Here is a 25,385-nt window from a genome sequence, read left to right on the forward strand (position 1 = left end):
TTATGAAGCCTTTAATAAAAGCCTTTAAAACTTATGATATGCTTATCATTGTTTTTCAGTATACTAGAAACATGTGGAAAAATAATCTACAAATAATGAACAGCAAACTTTGCAAAACACAAAATTTATGCCACTGCCAAAACTTTTGGCCATGACTGTACACTTACATTTTTGCATTTTAATCAGGAATAAATCATGCCAGGCCAGAAAATAGATTATTCTGTATTATTATTGAAAATAATAAGAAGAGGAAGAAGACTGAAAGCAACGGTTAAACTTTTAAATAGTTTTAAAAGTTTTAAATAATTGTTAAAAGTGCTTATTAAGTAAATATATCTTCATATTTATGTATTGAAAGACAAATACTGAGTAAATACTGATTAAGTTTAAGGTTATTATAATTACCTAAAATTAAAAATATTACAAAAACATTTTAGTTACTTGAAATAAAATTAATGTTAACTGAAGTAAAATTCTTAAACTGTTTTATTTTAGTTAGTTGAGAAGGCAGCATTTCCATTTTCATTTAGTTTATCTTGATGTTCTAAAATAACTAACACTAAAACTGAAATAAAATGTAATAACTATATATAAATTTAAAAACAACAAACTAACAAAAACAAACAAACAATACAATTACTAAAACTTAAACTAAAATGAAAATGACAGCAGAAAATATAAAAATAATTCAAAATATTAACAAAAACTATAATAGTACCTAGACTAAAATAACATTGCTTTACAATAAGGTGTCAGCGTAAGATGGCCCTGTTCATATTATTTTATTTATTTAACTTTTTTTTTTTTTTTATGAAATATTGCCAAATATGAGAAAGTTACCAATGTACTTGGCAAAATAATTCTTAGGACATAAAATTAACGATGTTTCAGCTATGATTAAGCCAGAAAATTGTATTATTATTGAAAATAATAAGAAGAAGAGGAAGAAGAAGAAGAAGAAAAAGAAGAAGAAGAAGAAGAAATAACTCTTTGATTTTCATAACCCAGGTGTTCTTGCTTTATTAAAGCATTAAACTCACTAAATAAAAAAAAACATTCTGAAAGCAACGGTTAAACTTTTAAATAGTTTTAAAAGTTTTAAATAATTGTTAAAAGTGCTTATTAAGTAAATATATCTTCATATTTATGTATTGAAAGACAAATACTGAGTAAATACTGATTGATTTTAAGGTTATTATAATTACCTAAAATTAAAAATATTACAAAAACATTTTAGTTACTTGAAATAAAATTAATGTTAACTGAAGTAAAATAAATGTAATAAAGAAAGAAATTTAGCTAGTTGCCAAAGCATAATTTCTCATTTTCTTTTAGTGTAACTTTAAGTACTTAAATAACTAAAACTGAAACTGAAATAAGAAATAATAAAAACTGTATAAATATATTTATATTTAAGAAATAAAAACATAGAAAAAGTAATTGTGACTTTTTATCTCACAATTCTGGCTTTTTTTCACTCACAATTCTGAATCGAAAAAAGACAGAAATTGTGAGAGATATAAACTTAGTGTTGCAAGAAAAAAAAGTCAGAATAAAAAGTTGCAATTACTTTTTTTTATCACATGGGAAAAAACAGCAATTTTTTTTTTTTTACATTAACTTGATTAAGTACTTATTCATTTTGTTGCATTTGTCGTGTTTTGTCGCTGTGTCAATTCTTGTGTGGACAAACAAATTGCTTGTCGCTGATATTATCGAATCGTGTCAGGTTAGCTTTCCATTTTGAATAGTTTCTAGGAAAAATTGCAAACAATTATCTGACAAACTGTTTTTGGAAGCTGCTGTAGCATGTTACAAAACACCCTTGGTGATTGTGCCTGAGTCATTACTGCAAATAATCTACTTGTTCTTGAGTCATTAGGACGTAAACAGATGTTAAAAATATCATAGTTAGGCAAAACATGCAAAGCCAAATCAAAGCCGACAATTGTGCCATTTACTGGCACCGATAAAAACAGGCACTGTTCAGAAATATTCGCTTGATGTCCCACACTGTGGTTCGCACATGGACTAGCTGCCATGTTTCATCATTCAGACTGGTGTAAACATCCTTCAATTCTAAGAAACGTCCCAAAAGAATTATACAGAGAGCATGAACAAGAGGCAAGCTTGCACGCTGGACCCTATACCAAGAGAATGACACACACACCATTGTAACACACGTACCAGTCATGGAATTAGAGTGTCTTCCATAACCAACTTATTTTAATTACCAAAGCCCTAATATTTAGCTGTGCCCCATTACAAAAAATAAACATGACTTAACATTTTCACACAGAGGAGTAACATAATTTGGACTCTTTCCTCAGCATGATGGGAAGTCAAATTAAAAGTTTCATTCCATTTTCTAAATATTTCACATAAATGTAATGTTGACAGCATTTATTAATATTAACTATTCAGCAGAAAAATTTATCAAACAAATATGTATATATGTATATGTATATACACACACACAATTTGTTTTTTACTTTTTTTATTCACCCTAAGACAAAATATGTACATGCATCATGATTTTTGGCAAGGATTACATGGTTTACATCATTACTATCAACACTTTGGAAAGTTTGAGAAATAAACTGTCCTGTCTACTTCATAGCTAGTCAAACTCTCAACAACAACCCACAGTCACAATTACAGAAATAAATTAGTTACAGCACTTTGCTTAACTGAAATGGATCAAAAGAAAGACAAATCAACTTGCCCTCTCGAAACCAAAGATGTCATCAAACATGCTCTCAAATCATTGCAATCCCTTCACAAACAACACTTAGCAGGACATCTGCAAATAAACAAGTAGAGAGGAGGAAAGTACACAGCTAAACATGTCATCAAAATTTATGTAGGAATATATGATGATGCGTTGCATCAAAAAACATCATGTATTTTGCAGCGTGACTGTTATGGAGCAGCCGCAGGACCAATCCGTGTGTGTTTTCTGTTGTTTATGCGGGTTTAACAGACATGTCACACATCACCAAAAGGAAATGAGAATAAGGGCCAGGGAGAAATCTAATTAAATTGATCTCTTATAAAAGATGTGATAATTTCTTCAAGGTTTGGTGGGAGAGTAGGGAAAATATTCAAAACCACAAATAAAGTACATAATGACCCTTACAAGAAGTACTGTGTCTGTATCCTATGGCAATACCACACTGACCAACATATTCATATACTATGGTTTGAGTGAATCCTACAAAAACTGTCAAGCAATGTCACATTTCACGCTGAAAATGAAATGAAAGAAAAATTATATTATGCACAATAAATGAAATATATTTTCTCAGTCGGGCCCCCAAATGGACATGGTTGTGGGCCCCTCTCAGCCTCTGGGCCCTATGCACTCTGTCCCAGGTTTACCCCTGTGTGTGACACCCCTGGCTACAGTCTACTGGACATGAAATAAGACAAAACAGTAGTTGAATATATTTAGAAAGTTCGCTCTCAAAACACTCTAAATGTAAATGTGGTTGGCTGCGGTTTATAATGGAGTGGTATAATTAACTTCTCTGTTGTTTTTTAACTTTCTTGACTTTTAAAAAAAAAAAAAGAAAGTACATGCTAACTCAATTCAATCCAGCCTTTTTTTTTTGTCTTTACCTACAACATTTTTTTTTTCCCAGAAGGAGCAGGAACACTTTGAGAAATGCAGATTCGCAGCATGTGGCGCTACGCAGAAAAAAGGGAGCAATTTGGCCTGTCTTGAGTAATCTTCTGAGATTTACCATCCAACAATAGTCTGAACTATTCTCCACGGTGGTTGAGCATGTGTTTGTTTTTGTGTGAAATGTTGAGTGGCTCACATTTCAGTGGCGCCTTTCTAAAACCATGTTAACACTTCTTTTTGGTCTTTTTATTCTGCTGTCTCCTTTAATTGCCCCTCTGCAAATATGAAAGGAAGAAACAACTTTTTCAGCATTCAGCAATTTGGCACATATCCATGTGACTGTTTAACAAGCCAACACTGTCACACAAAACTTTGTGAACGCAGGGAAGGTGGCCACATGAAGCCAGTTTAGTAAAAAAATGGCCATTTCCTCAACAGACCTAACCAGAAATCTTATATATCTATACATGGTTGTACAGAAGTAAAAGCTGAAGACAGTGCCATATTTCCTTGATTATTTTGCTGCTAAGGCACATGGGAGCTCTGAGTAGGTCCACTCAGAAAGTAACTGGATTTAAATCAGCTTGTGCCATTTTATCTCCACATGACCCTGATCACAACTGGTCAGACCGTGGTCCATCTCCAAAGCAAACACATTAGGCAGCATTGAAAAACAGCCAAGTACGCTGCAGGTATCGGTTTACCAAACCGATAAGAGAACCAAAGGACGAACGCTAGAGCTCTCTCTCCACACTAGTGATGACGTGTTAAAATGAGTCCTCGTCCCTCGGCACAGCAAGCAGGTTTGGAACACCTCAGGGATGAGCAAAGCTAAGTAATGCTGACACATCCAGAACTGTGTCAACACTTTCGGGCTACTTAATTAACAAGAAAATGATGACAAAAAAAGCGAGGAGAGCCATTAGTGATTCAAGTACTGCTAACAAATACTGAAGTAGCTGAAAGTGAAACGAAAGTATAATTTAGTGCGGGGGAACTAAAGAAAATGAAGTAGTTGGTGCCGATAGCCTCGTGGGCAGTGTGCTACAGTGCCATTGTGCTTCGGGTGTCCCAAGTTCGAGTCCCGGCTCATGGACTTTTCCCGATCCCGTCCCCCTCTATCTCCCACTTCGCTTCCTGTCTAGCTACTGTCCTGTTATAATAAATGCAAAAACGCCAAAAACAAATCTTTAAAAAAAGAAAATGAACTAGATTTTACAATTTCTGAGGAAAAAGTGAGAGGTGTTTGCTTGTGCAAAAGTCACCAACACAATACCAAGGTGCTGAAGGTGGTTGCTAAAACTCTGAAAAACTACCCAGGCTCATTGGAAATACATGCCTCTACCTAATTTCCGAAAAACTCAAAAAAACGTACCTATATGTATGAATCGCTGCAGTTCAATCCAATGAACAGACTGTACATCTATACCTTACACCTTTTCATTTACAACAAAATTAAAAATGACTAAAGTCTATTGTATCATAGTTTAATCACTTCTAAAAGTAATGGCACACCTCTCAACAACTTAATCTGAAGTCCATAGTACATTTTTACAGTTTAGATTTAAAGGGGTCATATGATGCTTTTTTAAATATCATTATTTTGATAAATCCCCATGTAATAATTTAGGTTGAAGTAGCAAATAATTAGTAATAATTCATGAGTGTATAAGAACACTAATAAGTGATATATGAAAAAGAACACAAGAAGAAAGGCAACTATGGAATAAAAGGAAAATAAGAAAAGGAACTGAAAAAGCTGAGAAATGTAAGGAGAGAAAGAAAAACTGAACCTTTTTTGACTTAAACTCACTGTGGAAATAAATAGAAATCATAAGGACAGTGACAGAAACAGAGATTTTAAGAGATAAGGAGGAAGAGGAAGTCTAGTGAAAATGTGTCCTAAAACAACAGACCAAAAAGAGCAAAGTTCATTTTATGCTCTCCTAATTTCTCTAATATGATGGAATACTTCTGATAACTCTGGAAAAAAACAGTCCAGGGTGCCAAAATACTAACACAAAGAAACCACAGGATCCACACATACACACACACACACACAACTGATGAGTGATACGATTCACATTCATCATTCATCTATACTCTTCATCACCTGCTAAAATAAATGTAATGCTGCACAGATCTATACTATAATCCCAAATGAAGAAACCAGGAGAAAAATGCACTGCATGGCTGTTTCAGCATATAACTTCAATTCCAACAAGAACTCAAATCTAATAAAAGATCACAGCAGTTTTAGCGTGCTACAACTCCTCTCTATTTCTACATTCAGCCCTAAAGCAACACCATTACTGTCATCAAAGCACCACTTCTGTAACATATTCAACTCTTTCAACAATACATCTCACAATGACTGCTGTCAAACTTTAAAGGTTCCTATTGGCATGCATATTACCTAGCTCCCTGTTTTTTGAGAAGGACTGTGATAGCTTTCTTCAGCAGAAAGCTTTCTGAGGGATATCGTACAGCAAATAAATGCATGTTAAATAAATTGAAACTATTGTTTTATGTGAGAAGAAAAAGACCTCCCATTGTTACAAGTGGTATGAAACTTTAACATTTTAACAATAAGATAATAAGAAGAAAAGAAGCTATTACTGCAAAGTCTTATGGGTAACGCGTCATGACATACTGTAAGCGTAATAAAGCTTGCTAGCAGCTTTTCATAAAGGTTTTGCTCCATTCTGAATGCACAATTTTTAGTACTGGCCTTGTAAATATGCGCTAGACTTTTTTCAGCGTCTCACGCCATGAACAGCATATATATATATATATATATATATTTTTAAGATTTATTTTTGGCGTTTTTGCCTTTTATTGATAGGATAGTAGTGAGACAGGAAGCGAAGTGGGAGAGAGAGGGGGAATGGGATCAGGAAAGGTACACGAGCCGGGACTCAAACACGGGACGCCCGAAGCGCAATGGCGCTACATGTCGACGCGCTGCCCACGAGGCTATCGGTGACGACGCATATTTTTAAAGGTGCATTTAATAGTTTGTTGTTAATTTTTTAAGTTTTACACATTAAGAAATGAATTGTTTTTGTGAAGAGTAATCTGAATGGTGTACACATGCTAAAATTATGTGACCTGCAATGTTTCACTAAATCACTTTTTTAAGGGAATTAATTCTTGTGCAGAGTGCTTTCTAAAACTCACTTGTATCAGTGTTAAAAAAAAAAAACACTCAGAGACAATCATGCTGAACCATGTCAGTACACCTTTGTGGTATCGGCACTTAAAAACATGAAGAACAGTGATGCATACTTTAGAGAACTACTGAATGCCCCTTTAAAACAAAGCTACAAATAAAAATACTTTTTGACACACAAGACACACAACACTGGACCAGTCTGATGAATCTTGGGGCAGATTCAGCACTCTGACATACAGTATGACCAAGCACATTAAGTGTTTAGCTGGATTTGATGCATGAACATGTATTGTGATGTAAATGCCCACCTCACTAGTCAGACCCACTGCCCCATGGATCTTAGCGATGTGTCCCAACAACCAAGGGTTCTTCTGACCCACATTTCTTAGGGTGGACAGGAAAGGAACGAGAGAGGCGGGGCTTGCCTGAGCCACGTTCACCAACACACTCAAGGCAGTGTCACTGAGATCACTATCACTGATGTAAACAATCAACGATGGCACCAAAGACGACAATACCTGAGGAGACAAAAAGACAAGGCTAAAGTTGAACCCTCATAATGCATTCAAAATCCATTTTGACCCGAATAATCTTTTTTTCTTTTTTTATAATACAGTCATAACTTAAGATTTTTCAACTAAAACCATATTGTATCTGAAGAGCAGCTTCTCATTAATGAGTGAATGTGAAAAGTTTTGAATGTTACTATGTTTTTACTGCATTTACCCCTTTTTGATTAATTAAAAACTTATTTGAAATTTGAAATTACACATGAACCACACCAAAAAAAGTGATACATTTTAATGTTGCATTGGTTTGTCAATAGGTGTACATATTCATGTTTACCAACAAAATTCAGTCCCAAAAGTGTGTGAGATATGGGGAAAAGACTAAATATATTTTTACAAATATTTCTGACACTGATTTAAATTCACAGATAATATAACAAAAAGTATTTTTGACACTAATGGTACTCCATACATACCCAGGTTTAAAATGACCCAAACACGAAACGTGTAACCTTTTTTTTTTAATTGTTATATCTCTTAAAAAAATGTGGGGAAAAAAACTATACATACACACACACACACACACACATATATATATATATATATATACACACACACATGTATTTTGAGGGTATTAAAGCACTTCTACAGTTCTCTGCTGTTCTTGGAAGCATCTAAGGACATGCAATCTGGACTCTTCACAGTGGGGATGTAATAAAAATAGTAAAAACACCACAAACACACTCATTTGGTCCTGAACTTTTCTTTCATCAAAGGTCTCATATGGTTGTAATCGTGCTGTGTAAAGTACCACAGCACTCTGGTTGGTGGATTTCAGTGCCGCCCACCCATTAACCAGAGTCCCTGGTTCCTATACGAGTTTGCAGAGAAAAACTAGTGAAGACAGTAACAGGAGAAAAAATGTGGAGCAGAAGGAAACTCGTAATCATCCTCCCACTATGGACAGTTTATCTAGATTTATCTATCTGTTATAGCAAAGCAGCGATGACCTTTAAAACGAACAGTGACTCACAGAAGAACTACAGATCATCTTGTGTGTTGGTTGACATTCATGACAAACTGCAGTGATGACTAGAGGCAAATGAGCCACATGGGTTACATGAGCTCTTTTCTCCAGCATGAAATGAATCCAACTACACCCTTTTAGCGAGGATTTGCTTAATTCTCAAATTTTTCCTTGTAAAACACTTCACCTTTGAATTGGCAGTGGTTGAGAGGACGAAGAGAGGATCTGGTGTAGCTGGGAAGGCAGCAGACAGGACGTCCTGTGAGAAGCAGGATTCCCAGCCTCTGTCAGGATGTGAAAACCACTAACTAATCTTTATTAATCCCGTTTGCTTCCAAATCACTATATAAACTAGCAGCACTGGGACAGAGAGAGCCTGGGGTATCTCCTCTCCCACATGATTTCTGATTTACTATAGAAGGAAGGCTATTGATGTACCTGTCTATTTGTTTATCTATCAATCCATCCATTTAAAAAGAAAATCTTTCATGAATTTTTATGCTGGTGGGTGCTGGTTCAGTGTTGTTCGAATAACTGGTATGACTGGTATGAGTCATATAGCTCACCAACAGATCTTAGCTGGTGAAACAGAAATATGACCAAGGATATACGGTACTGTTGGATTAAAATATACTGCGTATCACGGGTGTAAATTTCATCTAACAGTTGGGGAGGGGACAATAAACAAACTTTCTCAAGAGCAATTTTTGAAGTGGACACAAATAATACAGCCAAAATTGTACTTAAAATAATGACTTTATTCAACAATTTCTTCTCTTCCGTGTCAGTCGATGTGCATTCACGAGCGTACCACGACGCATACGTGTGATGATGCTGCTGATGCAGGAGCCAGCGTTCTGACGTAGGACCCAGATGCGCTGCGCCTTGTTTACAAGCAGAGGAATGCACACGCATGTGTCAAAGACTAACACGGAAGAGAAGAAATAGTTGAATAAAGTCGTTATTTTTGTTTTCTTTGCGCACAAATAGTATTCTCATAACTTCATAAAATTAAGGGTGAACCACTGATGTCACATGAACTATTTTAACAATGTCCTTACTACCCTTTATGGGCCTTGAACATTTCAGTTGCGTTGCTGTCTATGCAGGGTCAGAAAGCTCTCGGATTTCATCAAAAATATCTTAAGTTGTGTTCCTAAGATGAACGAAGGTTTTACAGGTTTGGAACGACATGAGGGTGAGTAATTAATAACAGAATTAAAATTTTCGGGTGAATTATCCCCTTAAAGATGCCATTAAAAATCCTATTTTATGATAGCCCCTCAGTGTCTATGATGGAAATGGCTTTGGACTTTGGGCTTTCAGAATGACAATATTAATCCCTGAAAACGATACCATTTTTCATTGAATTGTCATTTCCTATTCCGGTAAATGTTAATAAAAGGAAATGACAACAGAAGCTTTATTATGAAATAATGCCTCATAATCTTTCCTAATCTTACTACTATTCAAGTATCCAATGTTTTCACTGATGAGCTGAGTGATATGCATGTGCTTATTACCCAATGCAAAATTAACTCTTCATGACTAATGCGTTCTTCTGACTCCACGCATAGGCTGCCCCTCAATCCCCCTCAAAAAGCATTTCAAAATGTAAAAAAACAGATGACTGGTTCTGTTTCTGCCAAAACTGTGGTTTCCTCTTTTCTTTTCCTGTAAATTTATCTTCAGTCAGAGCCAGGGGTGCCAGCAGTTTAGGATGTGCTTTCTGATATTTCCCCATCCGTTTGGCGGCTGCTCAACTATGGTATCGCCAGAGGTGTCAACCATTAAACTGTTTTTCCGAGTTTGACCTTGTACTGCAGCTGTCTGCTTTAAAATAAATGCTAAATCACTCACTTCGTACTCATTTATGTATCCACCCCCTTGGTGACCTTCGAATTATTTTACTGTTCCCCAGAATAACTCACCTTGACCAGACTTCCTCCTCAAACACCACGTTCATTCTTTTGCACACTCATTTGTCTCTCCTTCACTCACCAGGGGGTGATGCTCAGAGATCATCTGCAGTAGTCTGAGCAGGTGCTGTCTGCCGGCCTGATCCACCTGGGACATCATCGCCGTCAGTTCACGGATGTGTTGATGGATGGGCTCTGGTTGTCGTGGATACACAGATGGCAGCACTCTCAACAGCATGGCATTACCTATCAAAACCAATAATTCATCAATATAGCATCAATAATTCATCTCATATAGAAAAGTGATCATTGTAGCCATAATCTATGTCCAAATACCATAGTTATTGTTAGTAAAGTACACACACACAAAAATAAATAAATATATATTAAAAAAACACAATGATTGATGACCTGAACCTCCAGCCAAGTCCAAAAAAATGTGGACACTGGTGGAAATATGCATGTCATATCCCCTGCAAAACTGAGTGAGGACTGATTCATCATCTAAGCCCTTTTCTTGATAAATGCACTGTTGTTGTTGTATGGATTTTATTGCTCTTTGTTTCCTTATTAATTTAGTTTGAAATGTCAGGCCTTGCTGTTTTAGCAGACAAGCAAATGATTGTACTACAACAAAGAACAGAAAGATTTGGAATTCGAAATTAAGTGTAAACAGGCAAATTTAGGTAATTTAAAAGCCCCACTTTATCTGGAAACAATCTATAACTTGGTGAATCTGAGCACAAGAAAGATCTCGGTTTGCCGTTTGAGCTCCAGAGGAGCTCTATGAAATACGTGTGGGAACAGGAAGTGAAAAGACACCATGATGCTAGATCATGGAGTTGAGGGGCGAATGGATGGCACCACTACCAATAAAATCACAGCAGAGGTTTTCAAGCACCAGTCAGTAGCCTCTGAAGTGTGACAGTTATAACAACATGGGACACGTTTCACTACTGCAGTCAAAAAATCCACTTGAAAAACAGATCAGATTTGCATGCAGAGGAAAACGATCATGTACAGTACAACTAAATTTGCAACTAAAAGATTGTGTAACATCACTCCAAAATTTCCCCTTAGATGTTATGCAATGGCCCTTTGAAAAGTTTACTGGAAGATTATGGTAAACAGACTTTGATTAATTAGTTTACCAATTTCCATGACCCAGCTGTTACTAACACCCTGATTTAATGTCATGAACGATTTTTACAGATCATCCACTTAACTGCAAAAAATGACACTTCATCGGAAACAAAATATGGTAGGAAACTCCCACCCAACATCAACAACAAATCTAATCTCTGCTCTGGCGAGCCATCTAAGTCATAGCGGTCGGTTAGCTGACATAATTCTGTAAATGAGATGTTTCGCATGGCTCAGGGGGGACATTTAGGATTGCAGAAGACCTGCCCACCTGTTTCTACACACAGCGGGTGATGTTAATAAAGGATTAGTGTTATACATAACCTTTCATAATGAGACAGCTGGGGAAACGTTGCTGGCCCTAGACAGTTAATAAGAAATATCGACGATCTTTTCTTTGCCAGGTGTTTTGGCAGAAGGTATCTCTATATTTTTAGAGAAATATCAACCACTAACGAGCTCAACTAAAAGTTTTTCTACATACACATGTGATCTTTGCTCCTCCAGTCATAAGAGCAGAGGTTGTGCCAAAAAAGAAAAACACAGCTGATCTGACAATATGTTATTATTATTATTGTCTGATGTAGATGTAGATCACTATAGTTTTTAAATAGTTTTTATATATATAATACATAAAGACATTACAGTATATTATTGTGCCAGAAGAGTAAATGATTGAATATGTATTACATTTTTTTTAATAAGTTAAAATATGGTTTGTTTTATTTCCATATCACTGAATCCATCGCTACCAATTCACAAGACCCATTTTTATAACTGATTAAAGCTTAACCAAGTAACCAAAAGTAAGGATCCCCCATGAAAAGCAATCCATTTTCAAAAGGACGACTTAAACCACTTCACAGTTGTTTTTAACTGTATAATTCTTGTCTGCACAGCATCTATTGTAAATGTATCATTGCATCCAGCCTGAAATATTCCTTCAATTCAGCAGTAACACATGTTGTTCAGTACAACAAATAACAAAGTGCACTCCGTGTGCAATAAATTACAAAATTGATTTCAAGGGAATGATACATCTACAGGTGTTCATTTTAATATTTCCTTCCTGCTCAGCCCACTTGTTGGGTTGTAGGTGTGAGGATGTCATGGAATATACTGTACCATATTAAAACTAGATTAGAGGACCTCATTGTCCGAGTTTGCTGTCAATTATGGAGTAGGTTCTGCTGGAATTTCATCATCAGCACTTTTTATTCCAGGGTGGCAGATTGACGGCATTAGCCAAAGCTGACCTTCCACTGTGTTCCCTTCAGACAACGAGACCAGTCATTCACATTTGTACTGTCCAGTAACCCTGCCCTGAGTTCACATTCAGATATGCCTCCATACTTTTTGCACCAGGCATCAAGAAGTAGACGCCCTCAGTGGGGAACCACATGTTTGTGGTTGATCTTCATCTGAGGTATGATCTTCATCAGTGAAAATTCATGCTGAACAGAGAACGTGCTGATAAGTACAATTCTGACTGTTAATGGACTGATGACTAATGTAAAGCTCACATTCTGGAAAGATTTGTTGGCATGCTGATGTTGTCGCAAACCTGGCTGACATAAGCAGAAAAATCCATCCGTTGCAGTTTAAGGCATTTTGTGTTGCAGACATATTAATGTCGACCTCACAAAGGGTACGTCATGGGACCTTTCTGTTTCCATAAAGCGCCACTTGGGCCTGCACATGAAATATATCAGCCATGCATCAGCCCCGGTTTAGAAGGCATCAAATTGTTTGCAGTTGGGTGTGGAGTCTTTGTTTCTGGGGAAATGTGCGTGACTGTGAAAGTGGCGCCTTTGATTAGCACCAAAATGACAGCAAATTTCTATGACTCAAACCCCAGCACCCCACAGGAAGCAAAAAACAGAATCTGAGCCTTTCTGACAAGCCATGTTTTCTTTATGATTTTTCGTCCTTAATACTCAGTTATCACAAACAAAGCTTGTGGACCCATTATTTCTACCCAGTACAAACCCAAAACAATGGAAGATTAAATAGCACATTATTCAATAATAAGATTAAATAAGAGAACACGTGAATGAAAGAGATGTTTTCTGTGGTTTCAAAACAGTCTTTTAGGGTTAGGTTTTTAAACAGTGGGTCCTATTCAGCAGATCCTAATTGAGAATGGGAAGCATGTCTAGTTTTCCAAGATTGGGATATGGACTGGAGAAAAGGAGTGGAGGTTAAGGATTGGATTTATGCCTGTTCACATTTACAGCAATTTTAATCACTGGTGGTCACAAGGTCACTGTACTTACAGTAGTTGCTTATAAGTGTTTCTGTCACTGGATAACCTGACATCACCGGTGAGCTGCATAACTGGCCCTAGCTTTTGAAAATCTGATTACAAATGAGAAGCACTGCAGGTAAAGACAGGAGATTCTGTCGCACAAGAGATTATCGTATGCTCAACCATCTACTCTCCTTTTGGTAGTTGCAACTTTAGGTCTTTGTTAACTTTTTTCAACTTCATCAGAAATATGACAACGAAATTCAGGACTAGGGGTAGGTCTGAAAGATTAAGGTACAAGATAGATGAAGGAAAAGGGGTCACAGGCAATATATTTATAACAGACATTAAGTGTCAAGGTTGGATTTAGGATTTGGGATAGAGACTAAGGGTTAGATTAGTGTTAAGCTCTTAAATAATATTTAACCATTCATTTCCCTCTGATTTTAGTGATAAGTTATAGTAAACAACTGGGTATTACAGAAATTTCAGGCCATTATTTCAAAATTCACTAGTACTTCCCCTCTTTCCCAACATCCTCCCCCTATCTCTCTCTCTCTCTTTGCCTGAGTTGCAGGAGCAGTACAACAATTTGACTACCCATACCTCCAATGAAGAATTTCTCACTGGAGCTAACTCTCTCTCCCCCCACCTCTTTCTCTCTCTCTTTCTGAGCACAATGTTTATATAGACCACAGAGCTCCTCTATCAGGCTCAGTTCCCTTTCAGCTGCAGTTCACCAAACAAGCAAGAGTCCAGCCAACCGATTGCTCAGCATCTAACAAGGAGGGCCACCAGAGAGAAAAGAGACAATTATACACAAACACTGAGCCCTGTTCATATTCACACATGGCCAGCACGTCCAAGCGGACATTCCTCCAGGCCATGTGTCTGGTGGTTTCATTGTCCATGGCAGTACCTGAGAATTATGGGGATGATATCAAGGTGAGCTTTGGAGAAGATTATTTCAACGAGATAACTGACGAGGACCAGCTGGAAGGTGAGTAACCGACAAAAAAATAAATAAAAAAATCATTGTGATCAGTACTATTAGCTGTGAGTTACAGAGACATGCAAGTGTTGTCAGGACTAATAAACTATGAGCGTGTGCGTGGACATGCCTTTCAGACAGGAGTTATATTAGCAAGGAAAAAGACAAAGAAAAACAAACAATGTGACTCATAGGGATCAAGTGTTTAAACATTTGTGAATGCAGGAATATGTGTTGCAGTGTAACAGAATGCATGCGTTGTGTCATGACATCATATAATTGAAAGTTCTTGATGGTCATAAATTTTATAGCTTTAAAGATTTTAAGTTCAAATTAAAAAAGAGCCGATCATTATTTTTAAATTGAGTATTCTACTTTATTAGTGAAACTTTTCTCATAAACGACCCAAGGTTATAAATAAATGTCATGTTTTGAAGATATGTTTCAGTACGTTTCAGTACTGTTTCAGAAATAGATTTTGCATTTCTGTTTGCTGGGATCATCCCATTGTTGCAGAAACTTAAAGGTTTTTCTTTGGTTGAGTTTCAATCAATCAATCATTTTTCTATATTCTATAGGAGTTTTCAAGATCTAAGCATTTAAGTCAACTACAAGTTGACTTAGCTGTCTTAGTTGCAATATTTCATATAGTTCACAATCTCTAGTTACATAGGACCTTGATGCACTCTCCGCTGCTAACCCTTCAAACTCAATGGTGTCATCTTAAGTACATACACAAACCATATCATCTAAACTCATGTTGTTGTTTCTCTCTCTCTTTCTTTTTTTCTGCATTCCTCTTCTTTCCCTTGATTTCTCTCTCAGAGGTGACCCCCACACCTTCCTCTGAACCCTGCAGAAGTCCAGTCTTCACTAAGTGGGATAAGCTCTTCACAATGCTGGAAAATTCCCAAATGAAAGAGAACATGCTCCTGCAGTATGCCGATGATATCATCAAGGTTGAGCTGCAGAGTCTGAGAGGAGAGCTGTTACAGTTTGTGGCACAGTACGGCGGCTCTTGCACATCTGCGGTTGAAAGCTCGGTTCGACGGGCTGGGATTCAAACAGAGACGCGTTTGCAAAACGCGCTGCACCGCGTGCGAGAGGTCTCAGCTGATCAGTACGCGCAGCATGATGCAGCCCTGCAGCAGCTACTTGTTGCCAGCGTAAACCAGGCTGCACGAATGGAGCGACTGGAGAGCGGCTGCTTGAAATTGGGGGGAGGAGGTCTGGCCTCCCAAGCCAAGAGCTTCCAGGTCCGACATCTCATGCAAGAAGTAACTGAGAACGGAGGTAGGCTGGAGAAGACTCTGGCGACCATCTCCAGCGAGCTGCAAACCATCCGGGAACAGCTGACCCTTTACACCAGATCAGTCTTAGCAAATAGCCTTCCATCAGGTGAGACATCTAAGTTATAAAAAGCAAAAGTTGTCAATATTTTTGCCACATTATTAAGAGCAAAATGGGTATACTGGAATTCAAACTGGATTCAAACCATTGTCTTCTAAATTATGCCTCAAAGTGTTTAACTGTGCAATAAATGCTATGCCATGGCACATATAACAGACCACACTGTGTATGGGAAGGGTACAGTAAAACACACATGTAGATAGGGCTGGGCGATAAAACGATAATAAGAGTTTGATACGCGAGCACTAAACAGCGCTGTGAGATCCAGTGTGAAGCGTTGAATTCAGCAAAGAACACAAATGACTCGCTGATTTAAACTAGTTTAAAGCCAGATGAAACAAACAGGAGAAACACTGTGCACAACGATACAGTCAGAAGGCTTTTCAATCTACAAATCGCCATCATTTACCATGGATTTACTGTAGTAACACTAACTGCACCATGGTATTGTGGCAGAAATGTGGGATATTTATATCGAATTTTATTATATTATTAATGTAGACATGTATTAAATATTTTAAAGGAGTAATGGAATACAATTACAGTATTTTTTTGTGATTTAGCTATAGTGTGTGTGCATTTATACTAAATGTATTTACACTACTGTTTTTCATACAAATACCTAGAAACCATACAGTTACATTTTTAACATGGTATTGAGGTTTTAACTGTGGTTATCATGATCTAAATGTATGCTGCTATGGAAGACCAATGGTTAATTTTAATCAAACTCAAACATGCTACTGTTTGTGACAATGAACATAAATTGACATCTGCATCCTAACTCAAGCTACTGTAAAATGTGCATTTCTAAGAGACAAAAAAAAATATTTATTAATACTGCAGCCTGTACTGCAAACTGTGCTGAAGATACGCATTATCAAAGTCAGGCAACACAAACCTGTTTCATGATTTGAAACAATATCACTCATTAGAAAATGCAAAGACTAAGAAATTAATTTTTCTATTAAGATGTTTATTTTGTTAATGAAAAATGACTGGAAAGAAATGTAGAGTTGTTTAAAACCACAATTAACTGTCTGGTTTCTACAACTTCTTATAGGATCAAAAATCCACCTTTAAACTTGAAAGAAATAAAGATTTGAAATTTAGCGTGATAATTATCGATATCGACTGATAATGAAACATTTTATCATGATCATTTTTTGGCCATATCGCCCAGCCCTGCATGTAGAATTATGTCATAGTTTCTAAACAACAAAACATCATGTACCAATTCCAACGCCCCTTGCAAGGATGTTGCTTTATACGAGTTAATCTCATGAACTCAGTCTAGATAGGACTAAAACGATTCTGGTTTGGTGCTGTAAATTTTGAGCTGCAAATCTGCGATTTATGCAAACCAGATGGTATGATTGAACCACTTGCCAACTTAACTGACACAAACACAAAGCATGTCAACTCACACAACCTCTGAGCGGACCACCATTACCCCAAGGTAGGAGGTTGATACCCCCAAAATCTGATAAATGTTTAACCCCCTAAGACATTCCCCAAGCTCCTACGGAGTTGTTCGCATCAAGAGAGCTTTCACCTTGTCAGTAAGCCGGATACAGTTTCTAGTCAGCTTAAGCTAAAAATGATTTAATCTGTGAATGCCCATGCCTCCTGCATTAAATAACTTTGTAGAGGTAGAGTAAATGAAAGACAGAGGGAGGTATAATTATTAACAGCTATGCAAGGCGACCACACCAAATGATCCAGGGGGGGGAAACAGCACCAGATGAGACTGTTTAGAGAATGACTTAGCCTCCCTTCCATCCTCCCAAAGCAGGAAACCCAAGACAAATGTAATGAAAATACTGTAAGCTACGGTAGGAAAGGAGAGCCATGGCCTGTCATAGCAAAGCAATCACCCATTGGAGAGAGAACGTACCAATCCCATTAACCAAGCCCCCTTCAATCCCTTTGTTTACGAGCCTTCCACTGTAATTCAGTTTCTTCTGGTTGAAGGTCCTCTCAATAGTTATGCCAGCTAATCGTGCACAAAACTGACCATCCGTATAAAACATGTTCATGCAAGCATGAACTTACAAAAGACATCTGCACAGGGACGATCATAGTTGGGTTCTACCTGACCAATTCTCCTCGTATTTAGCAGTGAATAAATACTAAAAGCACAAGGAAAAGTAGTCTCTTGATCTTTGTCGCTCTTTTGGAAGGCTCAGCAGGAGCACACCCTGGACAGGATTCACAATGACTAAATGTTTACACTGTAACTCATTACTTAGAGAGCCCCCATTAAAATATAAAGTATGCGCTGCAGATTACATCACAAAACACTGACCTTTAAATAATTTTTTTTTTTTACACTTTGTGATGAACCCTCCTTGAAAGATTTGTGTGAAGGTTATTCAGATAAAATCATAAGCCTTCAGTGATGCTGTCGTATGCATCTATTGATGGGTGGAGTGGTGCAGTGCTTCTCCCTCTGAGGGTAACAGACATCATAACAGATTAATTCTGTTCCTTCTAACAGCGGATAAAGTTTGTTAACACGCTCCCTTTCCCTCTCCCAATTCTTCTGCCTTTCCAGGCTGTGACACTGGGCTGCTCTTCCCCACACGTTCATCTAAAGCTCATGTTGAAGTCTCACCCAAGACACCCTTCCAGAACAATGCGGTCACCATTTGCCTGTGGGTGAAACCAACTCAGGTGCTCAACAAGACCATCCTCTTCTCTTACAGTACAACTGGCAATGCCTACGAACTCCAGCTGGTGTTGAATGGACAGAGTGCGTTCTTTACAGTCGATGGTGAAACCCATTTGGTGGAAGCTTCAGGGGCAGTTCAAGAGGGTCAGTGGGCGCACATTTGTGCAGTCTGGAGCTCACAGCAGGGCTTGGCTTCACTGTGGGTGAATGGTCAACAGGCTGCAAGCTCTCCTGGAGTGGCTGAAGGTCATGAGCTACGCAGCAAAGGAAGCATACTACTGGGGCAAGAGTATGGACGTTCCTTCAGGCATCTCAGTATCCCAGACACTTTTGATGCAGAGCTGGCCTTTACAGGGAAGATGACTGGAGTGAACATGTGGGACCGTGTTTTGGATTCAAAGGAGATATCTCAGCAATCGCGGCTGGATGGGAGTGGTTGTGGGATCCGTGGTAATGTGGTGGCATGGGGCGTCTCTGACATTGAGCCAAAAGGGGGTGTCAAGTTAATATACTAAATTTCTCTACTGTCTTAACCACCTGAGCCCTGTAGACCAATCAGCTGAGCTCCTACAAGCACATATTAAGAACCTGCTTTGCTACACCTGCACACAACAATAATTTTTCTTCTCTTAGATGTGCAGAAAATGCTCCCTCATAGGGAAAATGTGATTTAGGGTGAACTGGCTTTAGTCAAACAAGTTAAAATAGTTACACTGCTGCCATTGGAGGGACATCATATCATATATCATTTTTATTACAAACTTTCAATTAAAACAAAGTGGAAGTAATTTAAAAAAATATATATATTATGTATCGTCAAACTATTTATCTTGATTGGTAATGTTTACATTCAGATTTGACTTAATTTGTAATCTATTTGTAATGTAATACATCATTGTAATTTTTCTTAAGCATTTTTTTTTTCAAACTGTTACATGTCTTGTGAATGCCATTTTAAAATATTTTGTTATTTGAGTTCTGCTAATGAATAACTTTTTTGTCTTTGGTTTGTTGTTTTACCACAAGATGGTTGCTATGTTTTGATGATGGAACTGTGGAAAATGTTTACAAATTGTGACTTTATTTTTATGTTTCCGCTGATGTGATTAAATGTATTATAATGTTTTTTTGTTGTTGTTGTTTAGAGGCTAAGATGAATGTATAATGTACATAGATATTTTTCTGAGGGTTGGGAAAACAAACCATAATAAAAAATGTAAAACTAAAATGACAAAAACATTGTCATCCAGGATCTGCTGAATGAAAAAAGAGATCGAGAGCAGAGTGTTTTAGTTAATAGCACATAACAGTTAATTGTGATACATACTGTATGTTGTGATTCGATACATTATGATGGATCATGATTCCATAACCAATGGCTAAACCATTCTTAAATTAAAACTGTGCAAATAGTTTATCAGTGAGATTGTGAAAAATGTCAGTAAGAGATTGTGGCCTTGTCCCAAATGACAAATAAAGTTTACTTGCGATGACTGTCCCATATCCGTAAAGTCTGCGAGACTGTTGCTCCATTCATCATTTTACGTTACAGAAGGGTGCTCACAAGCAACCCCTTTGCAGCCGCTATGAAAGTGAGGACTCACAACAGTTTAAAGGTATGGTCACATTTACTGTTTTTACACAACTGATTCAAGATAGTCATGTAGATTAACCCGCACTGACCAACAAAAAGTTGCTTGGTTAGAAAGTGACTCCTGCGTGAGCTGTGCTTCATACGTTGCTACACTATTGACAATATACAATGGACCTTTTTTTGCCTGCACAATTCTGCTGAAATTTTGGTAACATGACTGCACCATATCATTTGAAACAGGGTTAGTGAATCTGGTGTATCAGTTTTAATATCTAACACTAAACAACATTCAAAACACCACTTTACTTCCACACTGTGACATATTCAAATGAACTGTTAAATTAAAAGGAAAAAAATACACATTAACAAAAGGTAAGTCACTTCAGAGGCACAGCAAATGAATACATTTTGATAAAAAATTATGAATACTAACATTTTCTTTTTTTTTCATCGAAATAATATGCACAATGATAATGATGAGACTTGTACAATAAGATTGTGTATTAAAAAACGCAAGTAAATCGGTTAATTAAAAACAAGACAAAACTGCATGGGCCACATTGAGTGTCTGGTATTTTACACGTATAACATGCAACATAACCAAGGATCTGGATGACACTGGTCACGGGTCAGTGTAAAAGAGGAACAAATCATTAGCTTAGCAAAAGCACTCAGGCCTCAGACTGATTAGTGGATCCAGATGGTGGTAGGGAGACTGCATTCTTGAAGGGATATTTCTAATAATGAGCATTGCTGGAGGGAGTTTGGGAGCCATTCAAAAGCTTTAATGTTTCAAAGATGCTCTTTTCCACCTCTACCTTTCCTGCTCCTGTAGTGAGTGTACACTCCAGGGGAGCTGTGTCTCTAACACACTCCAGACCACTACAAACACTCATCGTACCTCCGACATGACTTCAACATGAGACCACTGTGTCTACATACTAAGGAAACATGAGAGCTCATGGTGAAACACCTACATAGCTCAGAAAAGCATTTTAAAGAGACTAAATGATTGTAAAAGTTGTTGCCTGTCCTGCTGAAAAGAGCAGCATACTGTATGTTTTGTTATGATGGTGGTGTCTCAACTAGCCTTCTACACTAATCAAGTCAAAATGGTATTTTGAGTAGGGTTACTTACCACCAATAGCCAATAAGCCAATGGTCATGGTCTTCTTTTTCTTTCCTTACCATTGCAAATGTTTGATTTTCAAAAAACCATTTGTCAGAATGAGACTGGCCTGAGCATGAAATAGACCATGAAAATTGTAATCTAATTATCGTACCAATGAAGTAGTTGTTGGCTCTACCCTTCCTTCTGCACTCGATGGTACCCCACAAAACCTAACCTGAACCCCATTACCTCACCCCACTTCCTGCTTCATGGACTGTGAAGAGGTCGCATGTGATTGGTTTTCTGTGAACCCATGGGAAGTAGGACCAGGGTGGTGTTAATGAGAGAAGGGCAAAGGAGACTGATTAGGAGGACAGACCCCAATGGGAAGCTTGAGAATGGACAAGTCTGAGCTATTAAGTTCTAATAATCCCGTTAGCTGGTCCTCTGCTGTAATGCATGAAATATGCAGAAACCAGTATGCAGTATATGCTTATACTGGAAATAAAGACCGACAACTGACTATTACTGTAAGTTAAACCAAGTATTGTAATATCACCGAGTCATGCTGAATTTCGGCAAACAATTGTAGGCCACTAAATTCCTTGAGAGCTCAATATCCTGGTGTTGTCTATTTGTCCTGTGTTGTGTTATGTAGCTTTAGAGAAAGGGTGAATTGGGTAAGTGCTCTGTTTTCTATCTCTAGTGCATGCTGGATTCATTCCAGAGGTTCTGCTAACTCGCGTATCGGCTTTCTTCTCCCACTCAGCCCTCTAGAGTGCTGTGATGGTACAAGATGTAATCAAAGGAGGCCTGAGAGTATATGCATAGGGCATACAGAAACCCAAACATATCAATGCAAGCTGCTTCACTGTAGTGGTCAGCCAATTGTTGAGTGTACCTCGGGCTCCAAAAACCTGGGCAACGGTTGAGTGGACAAAGTTGAGTTGTCATGACAGTTTCAGAACTGAGAGTTACGTAACCAGTTCTGGGATAAACATGATTGTCAAGCGCAAGTCTACACTTCATTTAGATCTTGAACCCCCATCAACAGTTGAATAATACAAATTAAAGCCTAAGAGGGTCCTTCTTCAGCCGAGGCAACGGGTTTTTTTTTTTTGGCAAGAAGCAGAATGCTGAATGCGGAAATAGAATGTAGAAAGTAGAATGAGGAACCTCTCCGTAGGAGAGTGACATGATGTCAGGTGAAGCGTTTGAACCAGGAAGTCAAAGAAAAGGGCTGATGGGGTTGCTCTCAGGCTATTGTGATTTTGCAGTGCCATGCTCATAACAAACATATCACGGCACATGGTAATCGTGTTTACAAAGTACTAAGCTGATATATCAAAGGTTTGCCAGTGTTTGAATGGTTCATAATGTTTGTGAGGTTCAATATTCAGATGGCGGTTTGGTTATTTTATCTATAGATCAGACATCTCTTCCCTTAAAATGGGTGCTTCTTAGCCAGAATAAGAATAAGCATATCAGACTTCATGCAGATTGTCAAAAGATTATCTATCACCTTCTCCTGAGAAATAAACATGCCAGGTGGTCCACTAGAAACTTACAAGAGTCAGGTGACCTCTTTAAGAGGGCCTATCACTTGTAGCTCTCCGACAGTACAATTTCATTGATCCTACTATAAGAAATTATGAAATTGTTGCAGAATATGAAGATATCCGATTTATATCCTTATCTCTAACATGATCAAGCTACACCAACAATACATAACATTTTCAGTGTTTCAGTATTTATTCTGTGGCTCAGTTAGAAGGCATTTACTATATTGTTGTCCTTTGGCTGACCCAAACTGTATGACAATGAGCTGAGGTCGATGTAAATTTGACCACACTATTCCCCAATGAAGCCATATTTGTTCTTTGCCTCTGATGACCCCCAGGCTGACCCTTCCTTAAAGAGTTTCAACACAATAAGTAGAACCACACCAATGAGATCTTTATCTTCTATGGACAATAATTTGTGTGAGTGGAGTGTTTGAACAGCTGAGTTTATTTTGGCACATACACCATGTTAAATATACCATCCATTCCTCGTATGACAGACCAACTCCTAAAAAATGCAAATCTTTCATTCAGAAAACACTCAATAACATGTACTTCAATCAATTTAGAAGAACAATGGATTTAATAAAGTTTGCTTCACCGTGTGGATGTCTCAAATGACCCATTTAACTGTGTGGTTTTGGGGCCAGAAACCAGAACCACACACTGCGGGTCAGGAAAACCACACGTCATCTGCACTACGCCGATGCTGTGGGTGGCACACTAGTGCTGTGGAAACTAAACAGTCACTGGTCTCTGTGTGTGGATATTCTTGTAAAGACACAAAGGGACTGCTTCTCTAATCACCACAAAGGCAATGAGGTGCACAGTCTGGAAAGCACTGAATCATGGTGAATATGATGGTTTTATACCTTCCATGACTCACCATACTATTCTATTGCGTAATCGAATACAGCACACAGTGATGGTGACTTTGCCAATTAGGATGTGTCCCTGGATCAACATCTGTTATTGATCCTGGAACAATATTCTTGTCAAACAAACACAGCCACAAGCCTAACAATTAACTACCCCAGCCTTAAACCCAATTCTATACCTAACAATGCTTCCTGAGTAGGATCAATGCCACAAGTTCATCTGTCTAGAATAAATGTGAAACGAGTGTACCATGATACACAACCAATCAGAAAATATTTCATGTTTATTCAGGGCGTTCTCACTCCCAACTTGTCACATATTGACATTTGGCATCACTTTTTAACCCTCAGGCTACCCCTTTAGTGACGCATGTAATTATTGCATATGTAAAAGTGTAAATTTTATTAAAAAACAAGTTTAAAAAATTGAAAGTGTATAAATATTCATATTTTCATAGATATTGGAGCATCTAACCCTACTCCTACACTAAACCTATCCACTTCTTAACAACATAAACACTTAACAGGCAAAATCACAGGTATGTATTGTATAAATATTTATTTACAGGTACTTATTAATACTCCAATATGTAATTTCATCATAGTCATATTGCCATGCCCATCACGTCTGTGAATGACTGGAGGCCTGTTGTATACACCTGAACAAGCTAATCAATGCCTTCGACAAAAGACAATAGAACCCATTTTAATTATGGCCCTATGATTTCTGCAATGCGGAAAACGCGGACGGAATTGCGGAATCCAGTCATAAAAACAGAATTTACTGTATAACGCGGAATGTCACGGAATTTGTCAAAGTTTGGGTGAATAAATCAAAAGTAGGTCATTACACTTAAATCAAATCGCAATATTGACTGGTATCTGTAAATTTTAAGCTGCAAAAATAACATTTAAATATGAATCCTGCATGTCTCTTTATGAATGAATGGCACAGACGCGTGGTTTCATTTACTACACACATACTGAAGTGTGCAGTGTTTTCAGCGTCTGCTGTCTCGCTAAATGAGAACATAAATACATGAACAACAGTCAGTGTCTGCTCTATTACAAATAATTTATATTTTAAAAATACCCAAAACAGCGGAATTACAAGATGGAAATATAGACTAGAAAGATATTTAAACTTGCTCTGCCCTTACGTCCATGACATTGACTCACTGCGGAGTTGTTTTGGCAATCTTTCCAGCTCTTAACGCCGAATGTGCTCTTATGGTTTGATACATGATGGGCTAATGTAGAAGCAAATAACTTTAATAAAAAATAACTTTTAAAAATAAACCCCTTTGTATTGCATTGCATATTGTATGTTCAGGGATGACAGATTGAGAAGCAGACATGCTATTTATGACTGGATGTAACTTTTCATACTTTGCAGTACAAGTGGCTCTCCTATTAACTTTGTCCTATAAGTGCGGCTCTCGTGAAAAAAATAGTGAAGATCACTGCTTTAAGCAATCGTCAAATGTTCCTTTCTCTTGTCACAGTCGTGGCTGGT

General features: G+C 37.6%; 2 protein-coding genes across 2 annotated transcripts in view; one reads left to right on the forward strand and one right to left on the reverse strand.

Moving 5' to 3' along the window:
• LOC107711033 (ventricular zone-expressed PH domain-containing protein-like) overlaps positions 1-25,385 on the reverse strand; it is an 86,566-nt gene that overhangs the window by 54,048 nt on the left and 7,133 nt on the right. Inside the window, exons 5-6 of the mRNA XM_016515937.1 lie at positions 10,341-10,504; positions 7,112-7,321 (exon numbers count right to left, since the gene is read on the reverse strand). Coding sequence (XP_016371423.1) covers positions 7,112-7,321; positions 10,341-10,504 — 374 coding nt within the window. The remainder of the gene's footprint in view (positions 1-7,111; positions 7,322-10,340; positions 10,505-25,385) is intronic.
• ptx3a (pentraxin 3, long a) lies at positions 14,322-20,225 on the forward strand. Its single transcript, XM_016515747.1, has 3 exons — positions 14,322-14,649; positions 15,466-16,038; positions 18,608-20,225. Exons 1-3 carry the CDS (start codon positions 14,499-14,501, stop codon positions 19,237-19,239), a joined length of 1,356 nt encoding a protein of 451 aa, XP_016371233.1. The 5' UTR covers positions 14,322-14,498; the 3' UTR covers positions 19,240-20,225.

This window comes from Sinocyclocheilus rhinocerous, unplaced genomic scaffold (assembly GCF_001515625.1).
Source record: "Sinocyclocheilus rhinocerous isolate Xijiao unplaced genomic scaffold, SAMN03320098_v1.1 scaffold943, whole genome shotgun sequence".
NCBI lineage: Eukaryota > Metazoa > Chordata > Actinopteri > Cypriniformes > Cyprinidae > Sinocyclocheilus > Sinocyclocheilus rhinocerous.

What these genes read in the sequence shown, in the direction of transcription:
- ptx3a (XM_016515747.1), top strand. Translation starts at nt 14,499, where the DNA reads ATGGCCAGCACGTCCAAGCGGACATTCCTCCAGGCCATGTGTCTGGTG. An exon ending in TGACGAGGACCAGCTGGAAG is followed by an intron (nt 14,650 to 15,465) that starts GTGAGTAACCGA and finishes TTTCTCTCTCAG; the next exon opens with AGGTGACCCCCACACCTTCC. An exon ending in AGCAAATAGCCTTCCATCAG is followed by an intron (nt 16,039 to 18,607) that starts GTGAGACATCTA and finishes CTGCCTTTCCAG; the next exon opens with GCTGTGACACTGGGCTGCTC.